This window comes from Aquarana catesbeiana, linkage group LG03 (assembly GCF_042186555.1).
Source record: "Aquarana catesbeiana isolate 2022-GZ linkage group LG03, ASM4218655v1, whole genome shotgun sequence".
Classification (NCBI taxonomy): Eukaryota; Metazoa; Chordata; class Amphibia; order Anura; family Ranidae; genus Aquarana; species Aquarana catesbeiana.
In genome coordinates, this window is record NC_133326.1 from 531,742,822 (window position 1) to 531,764,947 (window position 22,126).

Below are 22,126 nucleotides of genomic sequence, written 5' to 3' on the forward strand. Positions count from 1 at the left end.
AAAATCCTGGGTCGGATTATAATCCAGTTTTTTTTTTTTTTTTCTTTCTTCTTTAACATTCTGCTTAAAAATTTGTGAATCAGTACTGCTTAGACCTTGAAGAAGGGGACATACCCCGAAAGCTTGTCCTTAAAAATTGTATGTTAGTGCAAGTAAAAAAAGTATCACGGACAGTACTCAATTTTCTCTGTCACAATTGCACTAATACGGCTACAACAAATCAAGTATGACCAACATAAGTAAATAGGAGCATAATCAGTGGTAGATTGTGGTAAGCCGAATTGCGTTTTAACATTGGTAATGTAACAATCGGTAGGACACAAGGTGTCGAAAGAGTAATAAAAGAAGAGGGGATTAGAAGGGGTGTGGAAAAAAAGAGGAAAAGAGTAGTGTTAAGGGAGCACTGGGGAAAAGAAAGTGTTCACTGATTGAATGTTCTTAGCAAATTTTTTTTTACTGATCAAATGATCTTAGAATATGTTGCATTAAGCACTGCTGATAGTTGACAGAGACATCTATACAGTAACATGTATAGTTAACATATTATAATTACATTTGATTTGACAATGAAATATAAAGGACACATTTGCACAGCTTTTTTTTTTATAAATAGACCCCCCCCATGTGTCTGATGGCTCATCTCTCCCTACCATGTTTTAGAGCAGGGATCACTAAATGGCGGACCGTGGTCCAGACCTGGACCGAGTAACAGTCAGTCCTGTTGGAATGGTGACCGCCACTTATCAGTTGTGTGAGCTCTTCTGCCACTTCTCATACTAGGTGGGGGTGGAAGGTGCTGCACTTTGGGACAAAGAGTGGAAGTCTTTTCAAATTAACAAGTGGGTAATCACCCGCTTGATATCACAGTAAGTTTGGCAGCTCTGAGAACACTGTGGGACTGCTTTAAAGGAGGGGTTATGATGTAAAGGGGGGCTATGGACATTTATGTAAAGCGGGGAACTGTGATGTTAAGGGGTTGTGATGTGAAGGGGGGCTGAAGATACTGATGTACAGAGGGGGCTATGGTGTGAAGGGTAGGCTAAATACCTGGATGTACAGGGGGGGGGGGGGTCTGTAATGTGAAGGGAGCTGTGATGTGTTATAGTGCAAACATATGATTCGGACCTTTGCCAAAAGAAACTTTACTGACAGGACCTTCGTAAGTTTTATTTCAAGACCCTGTTTTAGAGCATTGTGCTACCTCATTGTGACTAAGTTTTACCTGCACATTGTTGTTTCTTAGGTTGTACATTCATCTATTTACATTTACATGCTGCCAGGCTACTTGCGTAGTCAACTCCCTCATCAGCATTTCCCTATGGCATTTAGGGCATGGTGCCAAGGAATAACATACCAAGTCACAATCAGAAAATCAATTTAATATCTCTCACTTTTCAAGATGAGACTTCTTTCTTCTCCCTTTAGACCAGGAAACATTTCACAGAGCTTTTAGAAAGATCTCCGTGAGAGTTATTAGTGCAACTTTGGCCTAAACTATAACAACCAATCAGGAGCTGGCTTTTATTTTCTTTTTTATGGAATGTTTAACAGGCGGTTAAGAGGTGACATATTTTAACCCTAACTATACTGTCTCACCATGCATTGCAGACATTTGCAGGTTGGCTGGGGCGCGGAGTAATTTGAGTAGGTTGCGTTTGCTGGAGGTAGTACTCACCTAGTGCGACATGGCGTTTAATTTTTTGCATTGAGGTCATGGTATGTGTACAGCCTTGAGTGGCTGCATTTCTGTGTTTGGGGGGGTGGTTGGCATGCAATAAAACCATGGCTCAACAGCCTTTTACTGCCCCATAGCCACCTTGTGCACAAGCCCTAAGACAGATTCTGAAGCAAATTTATTAGAAAGTTGCTGCTTGATTCATACGTTTCTACCTTTAACTGCTCTAAGGTAGCACCGCGACCCAAAAGAACCTGACACCGGCAACTTCTTAAAGTGGAACTTTAGTCAGAAAATTAAGTCCTCAATTATGGCTGATCACTTTTGCAGGTATAGCTATGTAAAACATTAAAAAAAATGCTGATTAAAATCCAGTAATACACTTTCTCACCCTGCTCTGCACTTGCTATGTTGCGTTCTATTTTTTTGGCACTGTGCCAAAAATCAGAGCCACTAGAGGCCAATCTATTGACAGCCCAAAGATTTACTGCTGCTCAGGAGCTCTGGGCTTCAGCAAAATGGCAAGAAGAAACAGGAGCAATACTGGAGGCAATTTACAGCACACACCAATTTTGGTAGCTCAATTATTAATGTTGAATGTATGTTCCTTACTAAAAAAAAAAAACCATTATTTATTATGAAGTTGGGTAAAGTTCTGCTTTAAGGCTTTGTTCACACAGTGTAAGGGCTGTGTTTACCCACATAAGGATGCACAGGTGTTCCCTACATCTTTGTGCAGGCAGTCCATATCATGTCAATTGGAACCCAGTGGCTGTACAGACAAAGCCGCTGCTCCCATATGGTATATTGGGAGCAGCGTACAGCCACTGGGTCCCAACTGACATGAATGAGATTGCCTGAGCTTGGATTCACTGAATACTTTACTGTATGTATTTCACCTACAGGTATGATGGAATTTTTTCTCAGCACAACTGGAGTTCCGTTCTTAGGCTATTGCTGGATTTTAAAACTATCAATAAAAGTGTTATTACTATTATTTGCTTGTAATTAAGGTCTAATTAGTAATTACAGGTGTGTTTCTTCTGTTCTAGAACAAGACTCAGGGTCTAAACTTTGTAAGGATTCACGCACCATGGCATGTGTTAAGTCGTGAAGCAGAATTCCTTAAAATTAAGGTGCCCACAAAGAAGGTATGTATAGAATAAGTAATATATGTATATATAGATATATATATATATATATATATATATAGATATATATATATATATAGATATATATCTATATATATTTATATATATATATATTAAAGCACTATTAAACCCAAAAACAAAAATTGTATATATTGCAGCTTACCAATCATTGGGTTCGTGGCTGCAGTGCCGATCCTGACCTCCCTGGGGCCCTAAGCAAAATTCTGCTAAGGGACCCTCTACCTGATCCGTGATGCCGTGAGCTATGTAAACCATTTGCCATTGCCACACAGTCACACCTGAGAGAGTTTCCCCCTACATCAGGGTCCCCAGAGAGCCTCCCCTTACATCAGGGTCCCCAGAAAGCCCCTCCTTACATCAGGGTCCCCAGAGAGCCCCCCTTACATCAGTGTCCTCAGAGAGCCCCTCCTTACATCTGGTCCTCAGAGAGCCTCCCTACTTACATCAGGGTCCCCAGAGAGTCTCCCCCTACATCAGGATCCCCAGAGAGCCTCCCCTTACATCAGGGTCCCCAGAGAGCCCCTCCTTACATTAAGGTCCTCAGAGAGCCCCCCCTTACACCAGGGTCCCCAGAGAGCCCCCCTTACACCAGGGTCCCAAGAGAGCCTCCCCTTACATTAGTGTCCCCAGAGAGCCTTCCCTCTTACATTAGTGTTCCCAGAGAGCCCCTCGTTACACAGGGTCCCCAGAGAGCCCCTCCTTACACAGGGTCCCCAGAGTGCCCCCCCTCTTCCATTAGCATCCCCAGAGGGCCCCCTCTTGTATCAGTGTCCCCAGAGGGCCCCCTCTTACATCAGTGTCCCCAGAGGGTTCCGTACTTACATTAGTTTCCCCAGAGAGCCCCCCCTCTTACATTAGTGTCCACAGAGGCCCCCCTCTTACATCAGTGTCCCCAGAAGGCCCCGTCCTTACATTAGTGTCCCCAGAGGCCCCCCTCTTATATCAGTGTCCCCAGGGGGCCCCTTGCTTACATTAGTGTCCCCAGAAAGCCCCCCCCTCTTACATCAGGGTCCCCAAACAGCTGACTCCCCCCCTTGCAGAGGTTCCCCTGTACCTGGCTGGTGGAGGTGGGAGGCGGCGATCGGCAGCTCTATGGTGTCCACAGGCAGGAGGATCTCCCTGGGGCTAGTAGTTCTATCTCCGAATGTATACAGCAGAGAGGGGAGGGGCCTCTGACCCAGGCATCACCAACAGTGTTCAAGCAGAGTGAAAGTGAAACTGATACCTGCCCAGGTCAGAGGCCCCTCCCTTCTCCTCTCCACTGTATACACTGACACTCGTGAGAGTACTACAAGCCCCAGGGAGATCCCGCCGCTCACACAGACACCATAAAACCTATTCACAATGAATGAACAGTGGAGGGGAGAGCCGGCCAGAGATGATGTACGTGAAATGACAGCATCTCTCCTGTCAGAGCCCCAGTAGTGTAGTAATAGCTGTACCACCGGAGCTCTGTAAATCTGTCACATGTAAATTAAAGAAATGAGTCCAGGAGGCAGCATGCGCCTCATTGGACTTAATGTTAATGTTGCCAGCACATTTTACAAAGTGGCTGAACTCCTGGAGCTCAGCTTTAATGCTTGTAAGGCATGCACTGTGCAACACACTGTACAGTAGTGGGAAATGCACATGTGCTGTAGTGAACCACAATGCACATGCTGTGTATTGTGCTCCAATTTACCACTTGCTGACTGTCCTATAGCAGTTTTACTGTTACAGGGCGGAAGCTGTGCACCAGATCACGTACTGTATATATACACGTAATTCTGCATTTTTGGGCAGCTTCAGTGAATGCATGCCGCCGCCGGCTCGCTCCCACTGTGATCATACACAGGTGGGGGCTATAAACGGGTACTGTGGACTCTATGTCCGCCATCACCCGCCGATCATTCGGTACACAGGCAGAATGGCAGTCTGCCTATGTAAACAAGTTCTGTTCTGTCAGTAGGGAAGGCATGGATCCTGTGTTCCTGCAAAGCAAGGACATAGATCTATACCTTCCCCTACTAAAAGCACCTCCCACACAGTACACAAACACGGGCTAGGCACAAAGTTAACCCTTTGATCGCCCCTGATGTTAACCCCTTCCCAGCCAGTGTCATTAGTACAGTGACAGTGCATATTTTTTAGCACTGATAACTGTATTAGTGTCACTGGTTCCCAATAAAGTGTTAAAAGTGTCAGTTAGTTCCCAATAAAGTGTTAAAAGTGTCAGTTAAAAGTTATAGCAGTCCTGCTATAAGTTGCTGATCGCCGCCATTACTAGTAAAAAAATTAAAATAAATAACAATTCCATAAATATATCCGTAGTGTGTAGACGCTATAACTTTTGCGCAAACCAATCAATAAACGCTTATGGGATTTTCTTTTACCAAAAATATGTAGCAAAATACATATTGGTCTAAATTGATAAAGAAATTTGATTTTTTTCTTTTTTTTTGGATACAGTGGGGCAAAAAAGTATTTAGTCAGCCACCAATTGTGCAAGTTCTCCCACTTAAAAAGATGAGCGAGGCCTGTAATTGTCATCATAGGTATACCTCAACTATGAGAGACAAAATGTGGAAACTAATCCAGACAATCACATTGTCTGATTTTTGAAAGAATTTATTTGCAAATTATGGTGGAAAATAAGTATTTGGTCAATATCAAAAGTTCATCTCAATACTTTATTATATATCCTTTGTTGGCAATGACAGAGGTCAAACATTTTCTGTAAGTCTTCACAAGGTTGTCACACACTGTTGCTGGTATGTTGGCCCATTCCTCCATGCAGATCTCCTCTAGAGCAGTGATATTTTGGGGCTGTCGCTGGGCAACACGGACTTTCAACTCCCTCCAAAGGTTTTCTATGGGGTTGAGATCTAGAGACTGGCTAGGCCACTCCAGGACCTTAAAATGCTTCTTACGAAGCCACTCCTTCGTTGCCCAGGAGGTGTGTTTGGGATCATTGTCATGCTGAAAGACCCAGCCACGTTTCATCTTCAATGCCCTTGCTGATGAGAGTTGGTTTGCACTCAAATTCTCACGATACATGGCCCAATTAATTCTTTCATGTACACAGATCAGTCATCCTGTTCCCTTTGCAGAGAAACAGCCCCAAAGCATGATGTTGCCACCCCCATGCTTCAACGTAGGTGTTCTTTGGTTGCAACTCAGCATTCTTTCTCCTCCAAACACGACGAGTTGTGTTTCTACCAAACAGTTCTACTTTGGTTTCATCTGACCATATGACATTCTCCCAATCCTCTTCTGGATCATCCAAATGCTCTATAGCAAACCTCAGACGGACTCGGGCATGTACTGGCTTAAGCAGGGGGACACGTCTGGCACTGCAGGATCTGAGTCCCTGGTGGCGTAGTGTGTTACTGATGGTAGCCTTTGTTACGTTGGTCCCAGCTCTCTGCAGGTCATTCACTAGGTTCCCCCGTGTGGTTCTGGGATTTTTGCTCACCGTTCTTGAGATCATTTTGACCCCACGGAGTGAGATCTTGCATGGAGCCCCAGATTGAGGGAGATTATCAGTGGTTTTGTATGTCTTTCATTTTTCTAATTATTGCTCCCACAGTTGATTTCTTCACACCGAGCTGCTTGCCTATTGCAGATTCAGTCTTCCCAGCCTGGTGCAGGTCTACAATTTTGTTTCTGGTGTCCTTCGACAGCTCTTTGGTCTTCACCATAGTGGAGTTTGGAGTGTGACTGTTTGAGGTTGTGGACAGGTGTCTTTTATACTGATAACAAGTTCAAACAGGTGCCATTAATACAGGTAATGAGTGGAGGACAGAGGAGCCTCTTAAAGAAGAAGATACAGGTCTGTGAGAGACAGAAATCTTGCTTGTTTGTAGGTGACCAAATACTTATTTTCCACCATAATTTGCAAATAAATTCTTTCAAAAATCAGACAATGTGATTGTCTGGATTTGTTTCCACATTTTGTTTCTCATAATTGAGGTATACCTATGATGACAATTACAGGCCTCTCTCATCTTTTTAAGTGGGAGAACTTGCACAATTGGTGGCTGACTAAATACTTTTTTGCCCCACTGTATGTTTTATAGCAGAAAGTAACAAATGTTTTTATTTTTTTTTTCAAATTTGAAGTTTTTTTTTGTTTATAGAGCAAAAAATAAAAACGCAGAGGTGATCAAATACCAAAACGAAACAAAAAGAGACCAAAAGAAAGCTCTATTTGTGGGCAAAAAATGGACATACATTTTATTTTGGTACAACTTTGCACGACTGCGCAATTGTCAGTTAAAATAACACAGTGCCGTATCGCACAAAATAGCCTGGTCATGAAGAGGGGTAAATCTTCCGGAGCTGAAGTGGTAAAAAAAAAATAGTCATGTCCAGTATTCTTCAATTGTTCAATAGTTTATACCTCATGGGGGAGATTTTCCATCACTTACTTTTTGGTGACACACAAACCATATGTGAGGGAAACTTTCTATGGGGACATAGCAATAAAAAGCATGTTGGGAATCTAACCTTCCCATGCTCTACTAAAAAAATATTTTCATTGCTGTCTCTGACTATTTTGGAGATCTTCCCTCCGATTCTGTATTGATAACAGAGCACGTACCTGGGCTCCAAGCTTTTTCCACTTTATCCAAAGTAGTAAGTAGGCTGGAAATACGCTTGAAGGAAAAGCTGTGCAAACAATCTTTCTAATGGCTTACTGATTTCAATGAAATTTGTTTATTTTCAGATGTATGAAGTGAAACAAGGAAGTGGTATCATGGTCAAATTAAACGCTATATGGAACAAATGTACAAAGCCTTTACAGCCCAATGTGCCACAATTAGGTGGAAATGCAAAGATGAAACCTTTGTCTTATCCGTTCTCCAGAGACAAAATGCATCTGTAAGTACCGAGAGGCCTTATCCTCCTACGGAATCTGAGGAGACGGACCATCAGGATGGTTTTGATTATCCTAACTCAAAGAATATGTGAAATAGGATGAAATAGTTGCCTTAGTCACATAGAAAATATACTTTAGACCAGCATTTTAGTCCTCAGCCTCTCTACAGCTACAGTGAGATCATAAAAATCCCATATTTGGACAATTTACACATTTTGATTTGGGAAAAGGTTTATTTCATTTAGAAACAATATCAGGCACTGCAGAGGTTAAAGACTCTTTCCACCTTCCAAATTATTTTTTTGTAGCAGGACTCCAGCTAAATACACAATAGGAATTCTTAAATATGAACAGTTTCCATTTGCAGAATGTAATTCTGTTCTGCCAGTCTTGTGATTCAGTGAGTTTGGCATAACACTAGACACATGGTTCATAGTCTAATTCAGTTTTTGTTTGAGTAAAAGATAAAAATTTAACTTGGGTGGCAGCTATACGTCTGGTGCAGTGTTGATGGGGCAAGTCCTCCCACAGCGCTATTGTGTTTTGCCAGCCAGCAGAACACAGTGATTACTGCTAGCAGCTATAACCACCGGCAGTAATCACATGTAAAAAATCCTCCAAGCTGGTTGTACAGAAAATCAATCAATGAGTTGACTTGGGTACATCCTGCCTGCCCATAGACAAATTGAATCTTGGCTGGTCCCTGATTCGATTTATCTATGGCTGGCTTTATAACTGTCATTATAAGACCCTCAGAATTATCGGATCATAGAGCACAGCCTCTTTACTAATATATCAACAAATCTAAATATTTACCAAAATCTTGACCCAGTGCTCAAAAAACATACCCTCATAAATGCATAGAAGCATGCATAATGCATATCTGAGATCTAGACAGTCTTGCCCAACAGCATAGATTGGCCAAAGACCTCACTTTTAGTGCAGGTAAGCAACACATCTAGATGACTGACAACTGAGGAAGATGCTTTGTCCACCTGTAAGCACCACATTATTAGACTGATGGCACTGCGCAAATAATAGAGCCTTCATTAACTCAGACGGCTGACCCACCCTTTTCATTTACGTACAATAAAGTGTACTTTAAAAAAAAACAAAAAAACAAAAAAACATAAGAACCTGTTTCAGTAGCTACAAAGGACTATATTCATGTATAATTTCTACTCAATATATAAATAAAAACATAAATAAAACTACTAAAGTTGTGTCCCTATTTAGATCTTTATTGCCAAAGATCTAAAGATCTAAATAAGGACACAACTATATTATTAGTATTATTTGTTTGTGTATATTGGATAGAATTTATTAAATGATATAGGCAGACTTTGAAACAGGTCTTTGTTTTGTTTAATTATTTTTAATTGTAGTTTTTGTTTTGTTTTAAATTATAGTTTTGTACCATAGGTACAATTTTGAAAAATCGGGAGTCCATTAGGATATACATTTTGTATCTTAGTGTATCTTAGGCCAAAACATTTAGCCCCCGTTCACACCTATGCAAATTAGATGCGGCTTACACCACATCCAATTCGCAGGACATTTTAAAATACATTCATATGAATGTATCTGGTTCACATATGTGCGTTGCATTCGCACTGCGCATTGCACAAAAAACGTGTGCGTTTTCTGGGCATTGCGGTGTGAATTACAAGCCCAGTATCTTCTATGGGAACGCATCTGATTCGCAGATGCATTGCGTTCTGAACATGGATTTTCTCACTACACCTCCCCTCTCCCTGCTCACTGATCTGCAGCTGAAACGCAGATGAACCTTTGAACAACAGATTTTTATCTTCCCAGTGAAACCTGAGCTTCAATTCGCACCGCACATGTCTGAACCCAGGCTTAGGTTTTTCTTTTTTGGCTAGAGTAGGGAAAGATTAGAGCCTCAATCTATTTTTTTTTTGCTATTTGTATGCCACTGGGAAGATTTCTTTATACTTCCTGTGAAGACACAACAGGAACATTTGTCCAAAGCAAGAAGAGAACCCATCACTGGAACTGTGTACTCCACTGGAAAATGACCCCTCTATTACTATATTGGTAATAACTATAAAATGTTATACTCCCTATCACTTTCCACCAGGACAAAGAGAGAGGGTGAATCTCTCCTTTTGGAACACAGATCATAATAAAAAGCCTACCGTGATCATTTGCCCTTGTATGGGCATAACTAATTTTTAATGAATATCTTGTAACCTAGTTTGTATTAATTTGTAGTAATTTCTTTGTACTCATCTATTTTGTTTATGAATAAACTATATCACTTTGATTCATGCGTTAGATCATGTACCTTCCATCCCCTCATTTCCAATCAGTAATAAAAACCCAACAGAAGTTCTTTTAACTAGGGATGAGTAAATCTGCCTGGGTTTGGTTTGTGAACCATTTCACATATCTTGCTAGAAGTACAAGAAATGTATTTCAAAACCCCATTGAAGTCTTTGGGAAGGGGGCAGGGAAAAGGGGTTGCAAATCTTGTTATTCAATTCTGGCTATTTGCATGGGAAGCAAGGAACTGCCACAGAGGGCGCGTGCTGATGCCAAAATGGAAAAAACAATTATAATAAAACAATATTTATCCCTAGACAGTATTGTCAACTCTGCCTAACAGGTCCAACACACACTGACAATATGGCTGCTGTGAGACAATCAGGGGCGTTGCTAGGTCTGCAAAAGATCTGGGGCTAGAGCCCATAGCAGCGGTCACCAACCTTTTTGCATGCCCGCTTGGGGGGGGGGACCAGTGCTAAGCAATTTTTTGCGGGCGATGGCTGGTGTTGGCGCTTCAATCATCGGGGCACCATGGTTGATATGGTGTCAGGGTGATTGAAGTGCATTATTTCTATTATTACATTCCAATATATAATGAAGTGGTTCAACTCACCATAATGCAGAATCAGTGGGAGCCCTGGGCGTGTCACTTGCCACATCTCCTGCCACCAGATGCAGTGTGTTACTTGCCACGGTCACCTGCCACCAGATGTGGATTGTCACTTGCCATGTCGCCTGCCACCAGATGTGGATTGTCACTTGCCACTTTCACCTGGCAGCAGATGTGGATTGTCACTTGCCACGTCACCTGCCACCATTTGCAAATTGCCACGTCTCCTGCCACCATTTGCAGATTGTCACTTTCCACATCTCCTGGCACCATTTGCAGATTGCCACATCTCCTACCACCATTTTCAGATTGACACTTGCCACGTCACCTGCCACCATTTGCAAATTGCCACGTCTCCTGCCACCATTTGCAGATTGTCACTTTCCACGTCTCCTTCCACCATTTGCAGATTGTCACTTGCCACATCTCCTGGCACCATTTGCAGATTGCCACATCTCCTACCACCATTTTCAGATTGACACTTGCTACGTCACCGGCCACCAGATGTGGGTTGTCACTTGCCAACTGAAGTGGATTGCCACTTCCCATGCCAGCCAGTGCCACCAAATGTGCATTGACGCTGCATTGGTGGCAGGCTGGCAGCACTGGTCCATTTAGTGAGAGCAGGAGAGCGGTGATGCGGGGCGGGCAGTGAGAGATGATGTCATCTTGCTGCTCCCCGCCACACCTCTAACATTGAAGCAAGGGGGTCTGGCTGCAAAGTGGAGCTCCACCGATGACAGGAAGCACGTGACCTGCACTCCACCGTGCTGTGAGGGCAGAAGAGCGCTGATGTGTGGCGGGCAGTGAGAGATGATGTCATCTCTCTGCTGCTCGCCGCACCTCACTCCCAAATTGAAGAGGCCCGGCTGTGAAGAGCGCTGCTGTGGAGCGGGCGGAGAATGATGTCATCTCTGCTTGCCCCCCACTCGCTTCTCTCCTCTCCTCCGCCTCTCTCATGCAGCCAGCTCACTGCAGCAGCCAGGACCCACTGGTTAGGCAGGGACCCTGCGGCAAGAGACTCGGGGCTATGGGCCCCAGATTCGGGGCTATAACCCCAATAGCCACCTCCTAGCAACGCCCCTGGAGACAATCCTTTTGGGTTATCCATTCCTTCAAATATTGGCTCTTCTGACTCTTGTGACCTGCTGATCAGGTAAAAGGCTATGCACTACATTATAGGTTGTTCCTTATTTCTAGGGTCCAACCTGCAAAGCTTTTTGCCAAAAACTTGCAATTTACAAACTTTGCAAATCCCAGGGAATTAAGTACAAACCTAAACCTCACTCCTGCTTCTAACACTCAGTCCAAAACTAAATAAAACATTTTAGCATTACATACAGTTTAACTGATCCCACTCACACATGTGAAAGTGTAAAAATATTATATCACAATTTCTATTTTGATATCCACTAAAATGACTTATGCAATAATACATAGATAGATGGTAGCCTAATTACCACAATCTGAAAGAGTTGACGTTACAGTTACGTAAATGTTGACCAAATACAGTATTATATTGCTGTGTATAATGTTTTCTCTAAGTATTAACAATGTTCTTTTTTTAATGTTTAGGTACGATATTAAAGACAAAGACACATTTTTTGACAATGCAACACGCAGTCGAATAGTAAGTATGTCTAAAGAACGAACTCCCAATGTTTGATGTAGCGTGCTGTTTGTTCAGACACTTCACATTCCTTTGTGTTCGTCTAGCCTGTTAGATATTTGTTATGGGTAGCGTAGCAACGTAACAATGCAACCAGGTGCTAGTTCTCCCGATGACTGACAATCCCGTACTAGCATAATGGCTGCAAGCGGTGTGTTTTCTTTCTGTCAGGGTGCCACCTCTACTATTTCTGGAATATGCTTGTTGTGTACAAGAACTCTAGTTTAAACAGGAACTTTACTAAGTGCATGTGTCCTAAAGGTGCCTCTGCCTTTTCAGGTGGGGCATCTGCATGTTGGGGCTTATACATAGGAGTAATGCGAAAACGTCTTGTGTTGGGCTGTACTCTCCTGGGTGGTCACAGTAGTTAGAGGTCTGGGATAGTTATTAACCAGCTCAGCTCTCACACCTGTACACCCACTATGGAGGAGACCAATTTCCAAATTTCATGTTGTGCCTGTTTATTTAGCAATAACTTTGTCATCACTTAAGATAACAAAGTAATACATATGTTAATATTTTTTTATAGGACAAACAAGGCTTTTATTTGGCGATATTGGGGTTGATTTACTAAATGCTAATAGACGGTTCTCTTGCAAGTCGAAGTTAGACACTGTAAGGGAATTTTTTTCCAAAGCATAGTGAATGAGTAAAACCTCTATTGACTTCCATCATCCAATCATAATCAAGCAAAAAAAAAAAAAGCTATTTGCTTGCAATGTGTAACATGTCTTGCAAAGTGAACAGCCTATTTGCCTTTAGTAAATCACCTCCTCATCTTCCAAGAATTATTTTATTTTATTTGCAATTAAACAAATATCCAAAACATTTAAAAAAAAAAACACACTTTTTTCTGTTTTGATCAGTGATTAAAAAATACTGTACTGTAGCTAAAAACTAAAAATGTTATTTTATAATTTGTTCTGGTTATAATGATACTAACATTATAATTCCGGTACAAAGTAGGGGCAAGGCTATTTAAAAATTAAATAAAAAAAAAATTCTTATTTTGCACAATTTTTTAATGCAACACTAAAAAAAATAGCAAACAAAATATAAATAAATCAATAAAAAAAATAGATATTAATGGTTAAAAATTGAAATAAACAAAAAAATCTGCAGGAAAATAGTAGCTATGTGGAGAGGGAGAACAATGGTTTTACTACATGTGCTCTGTGTACTTTGAAGATATTTTTTTAGATGTGTGTATCATGACCAAGATCCACAGCTGGTTAATGTCTACCTAAAGCCAAAACTTTCTTTCGGTTTTGAGTAAATTAGGGAAGTGTTAGAACTCCTATGAAAACTTTACAGTTATTACTGGAATGTGAACAGAAGAAAATCTTACAATAAGAATGAGAAGAAAAAAGGGGTTTGCGACTTTATATGAAGACATTGAAATGTACCTCCATCCCCGACATTTGAGGTATAAGGTATAATTCCATAACATAGTACATAGTAATATAATAACATATTGGCATAGCAACTTAGTGTTATTAGTTAATAGTAACATCATAGAAACGCCAGACTCATTGTGTGTCTCCACAGTAAAAAAGAAAATTAAAATTGATAGAGTCCAAAAGAACATGTTGTAGATATATATAAAAGTAATATGGGGGCATCTAATAGCTTGACGCGTTTCGTGGCTATATTGCCACTCTTCAGGAGAAGATGTGGTGTAGATGTCTATAGAAAGTATTAAAGCTAAATATTAAATAGGGTAATAATTAGAAGGAATAGTACAAGAGCAAGTCCCCCACTCATACTTACAGATCAACCATGAGTCTGGGCATAAGTTAGAGAGAGGGCAAAAGGTGAAATTTTGAATCCCCTATCCCAAATTCCTTTACCTCCTTGTTCTGTGCATGCCCCATGAGGTTTGGGTTGGGTGTGCTGGGCATCCTTGTCCAACTGGGGTTTCCTCTGGCCCAGGACCTGCAATTGTTTTACTTTATTATATTGGATGTATTTCGTTACTATGCAAGATAGATGGCCACAATTATGGTTTACCCACCAGACATCATTATGTTATGTTGCCTCCCTGGTTGCATATTTCACACAAAGTACCAAACCTTACTCCTTATACTTCCAATGAGAACACCTGTCTAATGCCCTGTACACACGGTCGGACACGGAATATGTGCGATCGGAGCTTGTTGTCGGAAATTCCGACCGTGTGTGTGCTCCATCGTACATTTTCCATTGGAATTTCCGACACACAAAGTTTGAGAGCATGCTATAAAATTTTCCGACAACAAAATCCGATGCTTTAAATTCCGATTGTGTGTAAACAAATCCGACGGACAAAGTGCCACACATGCTCAGAATAAATTAAGAGACGAAAGCTATTGGCTATTGCCCCATTTATAGTCCCGACGTACGTGTTTTACGTCACCACGTTCAGAACGATCGGACCGTGTGTATGCAAGACAAGTTTGAGCCAACATCCGTCGGAAAAAATCCATGGATTTTGTTGTCGGAATGTCCGATCAATGTCCGACCGTGTGTATGGGGCATGAGAGTGGATTTCCTCTCATTTTGGAGAAATCTTGTGTCACTTCCCGTTGTGTCTCCAGGCTAAGAAGTGAGGGACAGTCTCCCCAACAGAGCACAGGCATCAAAAAGTAAACTGACAGAAAGTAAACCCTACCCAACCTAAAACCACAAAGAAAAGTCATGGGCTAAATGTAGCAAATAACAAATTTAAACTAGGAAAAAAGTTTTAACTTTAGATTAACTTTAAGAAATAGAAAAAAAAATAATTGGAAAATGTGGGTTCATTTAGTTTATTTATAAGGCGTTATCTATTTTTATTACAACCCCCCCCCCCCCCTGAAATTAGAAAGTTTATTAGTCCAATAAATTGGGGTTAGGTTTTTTAAAATAACCAGCTAAGTGCTAAAGTTAGAGCAGGCTCTTCTAAAGCATGACTGCCCAAATACAGATATAGGAAATTTGGAGTTAGATTTTTTTTTTTCTACAACTAACCCTTTTGGTTCTTAACCATTCCCTAAAAGGAGTAAGAGAAGCCAAATACTTACTGTTAAAATGGACACATTATTTAAATAAAAATCATAATAGTAATAAAAATAAATCCAAAGGGATTCAACAATGTCTATCATCCTTCTTATGCTGTATCTCTCGTTTTCTGTCTGCAAACATCCTAACAAAAAATACTAAAGGGCAACAGCTCTTCCAACTATTTACTGCATTGCTCGGGTAAAGAGAATCTCACTAATTATTTAAACACAGCTATAAGCCCCTATGAATCTAGCTTTGTGTAGTCCATTTAACTATGTGGATGTGGCCTGGTGTGTTTTAAATGGTTTCTTTCAGGGGAGAGTACTGCATGCTGTTTTTACTTTCCAAAAATGTGTAAAACAGTTCAAACTGAAGATCGATGTAACACAGATCAAGCATAGGTGCACCCTATGAGTGTCATATGAATCACACAGGAACCGCACCATATTTCTGAACAATTCACATGCAATGTGCAAAGTGCGGTGCGATTGAAACTGCACCACATCCGTATCAAAGTGGTGCATGCAGCAATTTTGGGAACGCACTGCGACTCAGACCACGGATATTGAACAGCTCTTTAATTTAGTGATCAATCTGTGGACATAAGCTCAAAAAAATTGTACACTGTTTAGGAGATATTAAATTATCAGACCCGCCATGCAGAGCTTGTGTACTGATTTTCAGACTCATTTATTGTAGTGCCTGACTTACGGACTGCGTGAGTTTCCCCAGGAGCTCTGCACTGTATTCTTATATCCAATACAGATAAGGAAAAAAATTTAGAATCTGATGGTTTGCTATTTTTTTACATTTCAGGTTCATGAAATTTTAAAGCGAACGTCTTGCACAAAGGCCAAATACAGTATGGGTATGTATTAATGTTACAATTTTTTATTCTGAATATGATACGGTTAAGTTATTGGCTGACATACCTTTACCAAAACATTATGTCAGTATCTACCGGGACTGTAATAAAATCTTATATAATGGTCTAGTCATGTTGGAGGTATAGTATTTAATTTCTGTATGCTAAAACACTGAGAGGAAGAGTTTTCAATCATGCTGCCTATAAAATGTTTGCAATTAGCCCTATCAAAAAGGAGAAAGAACTTCATGGTAATGCCATGTTTTATATGGACAATGGCTCCTTGAGCACTAGTGAAAGAGATCTTTAGCTGCTTGATGCAAGGTTTGGTTGTATTTAAAATATTTATCCATTATTGGGTGGGCCTATTTAATGTAACGCTGGGGCAAAGGCAACGATCTCCAAGACTCCTACTTCCGACACGTTCCCCGCATGTTGGCGCTGAAAATCCCCAAACGGACAGACAGTCTGTCATTGTCATCAGCAGCGCGTGCACAGTGCAATAGTCAGTGCCAGCGCTGCATTTTTTTCGATTGAGGAGCGGGCTGGGGTTGGGCGGGGCCTTGGGCTCCACTGACGCTCTAGCCCTGCCCCCGCCCCTTGCTATGCATGCACAGTGTTGAGTGTACCTGATCGGAGGAGCGGAGGAGGAGTGAGACTGCAACACGGAGTGCTGCCTGGTGCCTGCTTGGTCACGTGAAACTAGGCTAGCAGTGTGTCGTGTGTGGAGAATTGATCGGTGGCTGGAGTTGAGCTTGCCAGGACAAGGTAAGGTCTTCTTTCTCCCCCCCTGGCTCCCGCTCCCTATTCCCATGAGGCCTCAAAGCACACAGCATAATTTACAGCACATGGCATACTGTATTTAATGTGTTTGTATGTGTTTTGGCGGCCCACATTTGCGCAGGCACGAATGGGCTGCTATGCCTGCGTTTCCTGCAAAAAAAAGGTGCATGCATCATGTATTAGGCTGCGCACACCTATGCCCATCAAGCACTGTCTGTCCATTCTGCTTTTGCACCATGTGACTTATCTGCAGTTCCTGCACCGGCAAACTTGCTGCATTTTTTTAAGGTCACGCTTTTAAAAACAGTGCGTTTGTGTGTGCAGGAACTGCAAGTAAGTTGCATGGTGCAAAAGCAGAATGGATTTCAAGGCCACTGCATTTTTAAAATGCTGCATGCACCTTTTTTTTCTGCAGAAAAAGCAGGCATGGCAGCCCATTCAAATGAATGGGCTGCTGTGCCTGCGCAAATGTGGGCCACCAAAACACATACATGTGAATGTGTGATGTGACAATGGCTGCAATGTAATTGGGGTGCTGTGATGTGTAAAGGAGCACTGTGACATGAAGGGGACTCTAATGTAATTGGGGCACTGTGATGTGTAAAGGGGCACTATAATGTGAAAATGGCTGCAATGTAATGGAGTACTGTGACATGAAAGGGAACTGAGGACGCTGTGGGACTGCTGTGAAGGGGGTCTGCAAAGTTTTTTTTTTTAGATAATTCTGTGTGTGTTTTTTGAGATGTTGGGGTGAAGAGCAAAATTGCATTGGGGGGGGGCAAACAAAATGTTTGCCCAGGGCCCAAACCATATTAAGATGGCCCTGCCTGTATAGCACCACCTCCTGTCACAAGCAGAGTGATACCAAATGTACTCTGCCTGGGACAGCAGTAGCCGGAGATACCTGAATGGAAGACTGTTATTAAAGGTAAGTTTATACTAAAATCACAGTGTATATATGGGCATATCTGTTCTGCAGTGGTTACTGGGCTGCTTTCAAACTGATCTGCAGGTGCAGTGCAGGGTTACCTGCACTGAGTTATAAACTTCTGTTCTTACCTGCGGGTTTGGTGCGCTTTCAGAAAGTGCAGCACACCTGCAGGATATAATAGAAGTCTGTGGCAAAGTGCAGCTAACCTGCAGAAAAGTCGCAGGTGTACTGCGCTGCACCTTTGGTGTGGGTAAACCACAGTGCATCAGTGTGAAAGCAGCCTTAGGCCCCTTTGACACAATCGGTCAGACCCAATCAAACCCACCATTCACCTTTATGGAACAACAGATGTAAACAGACATGTGGCCGTATACACCCGCCTACCTCCAATATGATCCATCCCCTTCCGTCCCCTTCCATCTGGGCGGATCGGAGGGCCCATAGAGTAGAGCGGGCTGCATATGCAGAGTAGACATGGACCTGTCATCCGCCCTCTCGACTCATTGTGGCCTGCAACCGGTCACCAAGTCGCTTAAGTGACCCTCGCTCTTCAAAAGGTTGGGCACCTCTAATTTAAAGGATAAGTTCACCTTTCGTAATATGTTGCATGTTACACCCATAACATGTTACGAACGGACCGGCCCCCGCACCTCCCCGATTCCCACTGTGACAGCTAGTGGGGTTCTTCTCCCTTCCCGCTAGCTGTCATAGTTGCTCCATCCCCATGCAGCCACGTCACTGATTGACAGGGCTACGTGCACTGAAAACGACAAGGTCCGGCAGAGTTTGTGGCTGTCTGCTTGTAGTTTTCAATGAACTACCATGGTGCTGTGGAGCGCTGTGGTAGTTTGTTCATGATTTCTGTGAGATTGTATCTGCTTGCCCGTATGGGATGTACGATCAAGCAGATATACTGGCAGATCTGCAGATTGCTGACGAAATGCTCTACAGGATCCAAAAAAAAAAAAAAATGAAATGCACATTTTTTTACCTACAAAAATATGTACATTTATTATTTTTTTCCCAAAAAATTAACTTATCTTTTAACTATGCCCCTTTAAGCCTCTCCCATGGTCCCACTATTTTTTAAATGCAAGCAGTGTAAATATCCACATTTTGCTTCAAATCAGCCTCTTGCAGTCACTGTACAAGCACATTCAGACTGGGAGAGGGAGAAGCAGTACAGCTAGCCAGTTAAGCAGCAGTGCTCATGTGCTAACAAGTAACATGCTGAAGAAAAAAGAGAAGAGTGGCAGAGAGGTGAGCATATCAGTTGGTCACTTTTTCTTTCAATGTCCAATTACAGGGTGAGGGCAGGTAGGGGACTGGTAAGGGCTTGGGTAGCTAAATACTTGGTTTCCTGGGTCTACCAAATAAGTTCTCCCAGACAGAACTGAGCTGTGTGACAGAGCTGTGTAAATCTCAGTACTGGATGGTCAGAATGACAAATTCCTTAATAGTCAGTTCCCATATATGTTCTTTTTATTTAGCTGTTTGCCTGGAGTTCAGATTTAATCATTTAAACTTTAATAACACAGATACCAATGTTTAATTTAAAGCATTCAAATCCTCTCCACACTTCTATTTTATTGTTTAAATTGTAGTTAGTTTGCACTATTCATATTATACTCCATTAAGCAAACAAACTCAGTACTGTATTGATGAAGAAGAAAATGTTCTTTATAAACTTCTAACTGCAATCTACTGTATGTTCTTTTCTTTTACCAAGTCATTTTAAGTTGGAAAAAATTCTTTTGAATGAAGATTTTCTCTTAAGTGCACATTACTGTGAATGCCTGTGCCTAGTATTTTATGATCTAGAAATTACTTTTTCCAGTAGCTCAAGGTACTTGGACCAATAATAGTATTTTTTTTTTGCTGACATAATATTATAAATGCAGGTAAATTTAGTGGGTAGTGGGTCTTTCCATTATTTTTGCTCCCATTTCAAACTGTATTTATACTGGCTTTACACCTACTAATTGTGAACTGGGCTATCCAAAAGCAGTTAAGGTGTTGGCGCAACGTAGGGACACAGGAGCCAGCTCTACCTGTGTGGTTGAATATAATCGGATTTTGCTGAGTGAGCCTTTTTTTTTTTTCTTGTTACATTTTGTATTTTGCTGTAGGGAAAACTGTTTTCTAGAGCAAGTGGTGGAAAGTAAAAAAAAGTTATACAAAGATCTAAATTTCCTAAAGCTGGACAGTATATGCCAAGCAATAAACTCCCCTGCTTGTTAATTGCTTAGACTTTAATAAATAAGTGTGGGGAATCCCGCTTGATGGCTGATCGGTGCACAAAATATACTCATTATGTTTGTTTGAAGAAACAACAGTACCAAACTGAATCAGCAGGTGGAGCTGTGGGTGAAAGGGAATATGGTGGCTTTAAATAAGGGTAGGACAGGGCATTAGTGGAAGGGGAGGAATCCCTGCATATAATTACACCCCTATGAACCCTCCCCAGAGCCAGGAATAATGAGTGGTAGGGAAACACATTAACAAAAACGTTGTTGAATGTAATCATATTGTGATACCCTGTTTTTAGCAATGTGTCAGTAAGGGCTTTTGTAGCTGTCTTCTGCTTTGCATGCAATTAAATTGCATCTCAGAAGGAGAGCTGTAGCTACAGAAATGCAGCACAAAACAGGTCAAACATAGCCCCAGAATGGTCATCTGCACTACACTGTTTAGATGAATGTGAAGGCGCTTACCTGCGTTTGACATGTTTTTTAAATGCACATCAAATACAGGAAAACAATGACTGTCTACACAAGCTCTTAAACACTAGAATGCAAAGTCCACTTATTACATCAGGCCTCGAGCCCCCCCCCCCCCCTCTATTCTCAAATTGCTGCCTGATTGCTATAACAAAGAAATGCCTGTGGCGAATAAAAAAAAGTTAAAAATACACTTTACAACCAGCTACTGCCAGTGGTAAGGGTGATGTCACCATCCAGATCTGGCGTGTAGGGTGTCGTTGGTTAGAGGGGAGGGAGATCAGCAAACATCCGTTCACTAATCCCTGACAACTAGTAGGAACCTGGCAGCAGCAAAGAATTTGTCACTTCTGCTGTCAGCTATTACTTTTCCCAACTTGGGAAGAAGTAGATGGAGCATGATCTGTGCTCCATTAGCTGCAATATAATAGCAATAAAGTTAATTGACTAAAGAAAAAAAAAAAAAAAAAAAGTTACACTCAAGAGGAGCCTATGAACAAAAATATCAATTACACTGCACATATTAGGTATCATCGCAAAATGCTATCACATTGGGGGGCTGTCAACCCCCTATGTAATAGCAATAAAGTTAAATGACTAAAAAAAAAGTTTAAAAAAGACTATGTACAAAAATATAAATTACACTGCACATATCCTCGCACAGGCTGGAGTGAGACAACTAATTCCAGGGTCATCATTTATGCTTAACTCTACACTGATGACCTTTAAGGGCTTAAAAAATATTTTGCCTAGGAAAAATATTTTGTACCTGAAATTTGTCACAGTTTTACGGGCAGGCAAAATTTTTAGATAGGTGTATCTAACTTGAGAAAGGGGTCTTTACCCTGAAACACTACCACTTCCATCTGATCCTGAATATCCACATGCCAGTGGAAATTTTTTTCTTGTGTCTTTCAATTTGTATTGATATACAGTATAGTATATGGTATATGTTATATCCCATCTCCCATCTGTTTCAGTGAATGTGTTATATGGTATGGTAATGTAAATTGGAGTCTGCTTCTGTCTAGTTACTGTATATGCATTGTGGGGTGAGATTCGGGGCATGTTCTACTTTGTATTGTTATGTCTTTATATGATGCGTTCCATAAATATATGAAATTTGAACTGCTGTTTGGTGTGCTGCCTATAATTTATAATATTAGAGTGTATTTTGTTTTTTTGTTTCTTGAGGAAACCCAATTTGTGTTTCAGGCACCCAATTTTTTAAAATAAACTCTTTATATAAAATGTGCTGATGCACTGTTTTGGGTGTGCATTTTCCTATTTTTTTTTTTTTTTTTTTACTAACTTTGTGAACATTTGTAATGTTTGAGATGTTGGGTATCTATGTACTTAGTAAAATCTCATCTTATATATTAAAAAAAAAGGGTAATATATTGCATTTGTGTGAACTAAAATGTTAGTGTATTTGTTAGTGAAAATATGTTTGCTAAAACAATTCACTGATATGACATAAACAATTGCTATCCCCATTTTAACCCCCAGTGCCTCTTCTTTCAGAAA

The 22,126-nt window shown here is 41.2% G+C and overlaps 1 protein-coding gene across 1 annotated transcript in view; it reads left to right on the forward strand.

Annotated features, from left to right (window-relative positions):
- Positions 1–22,126, forward strand: part of ANO2 (anoctamin 2) — a 373,482-nt gene that overhangs the window by 132,052 nt on the left and 219,304 nt on the right. The window contains exons 4-7 of the mRNA XM_073621286.1: positions 2,728–2,826; positions 7,556–7,710; positions 12,186–12,240; positions 16,117–16,168. Coding sequence (XP_073477387.1) covers positions 2,728–2,826; positions 7,556–7,710; positions 12,186–12,240; positions 16,117–16,168 — 361 coding nt within the window. The remainder of the gene's footprint in view (positions 1–2,727; positions 2,827–7,555; positions 7,711–12,185; positions 12,241–16,116; positions 16,169–22,126) is intronic.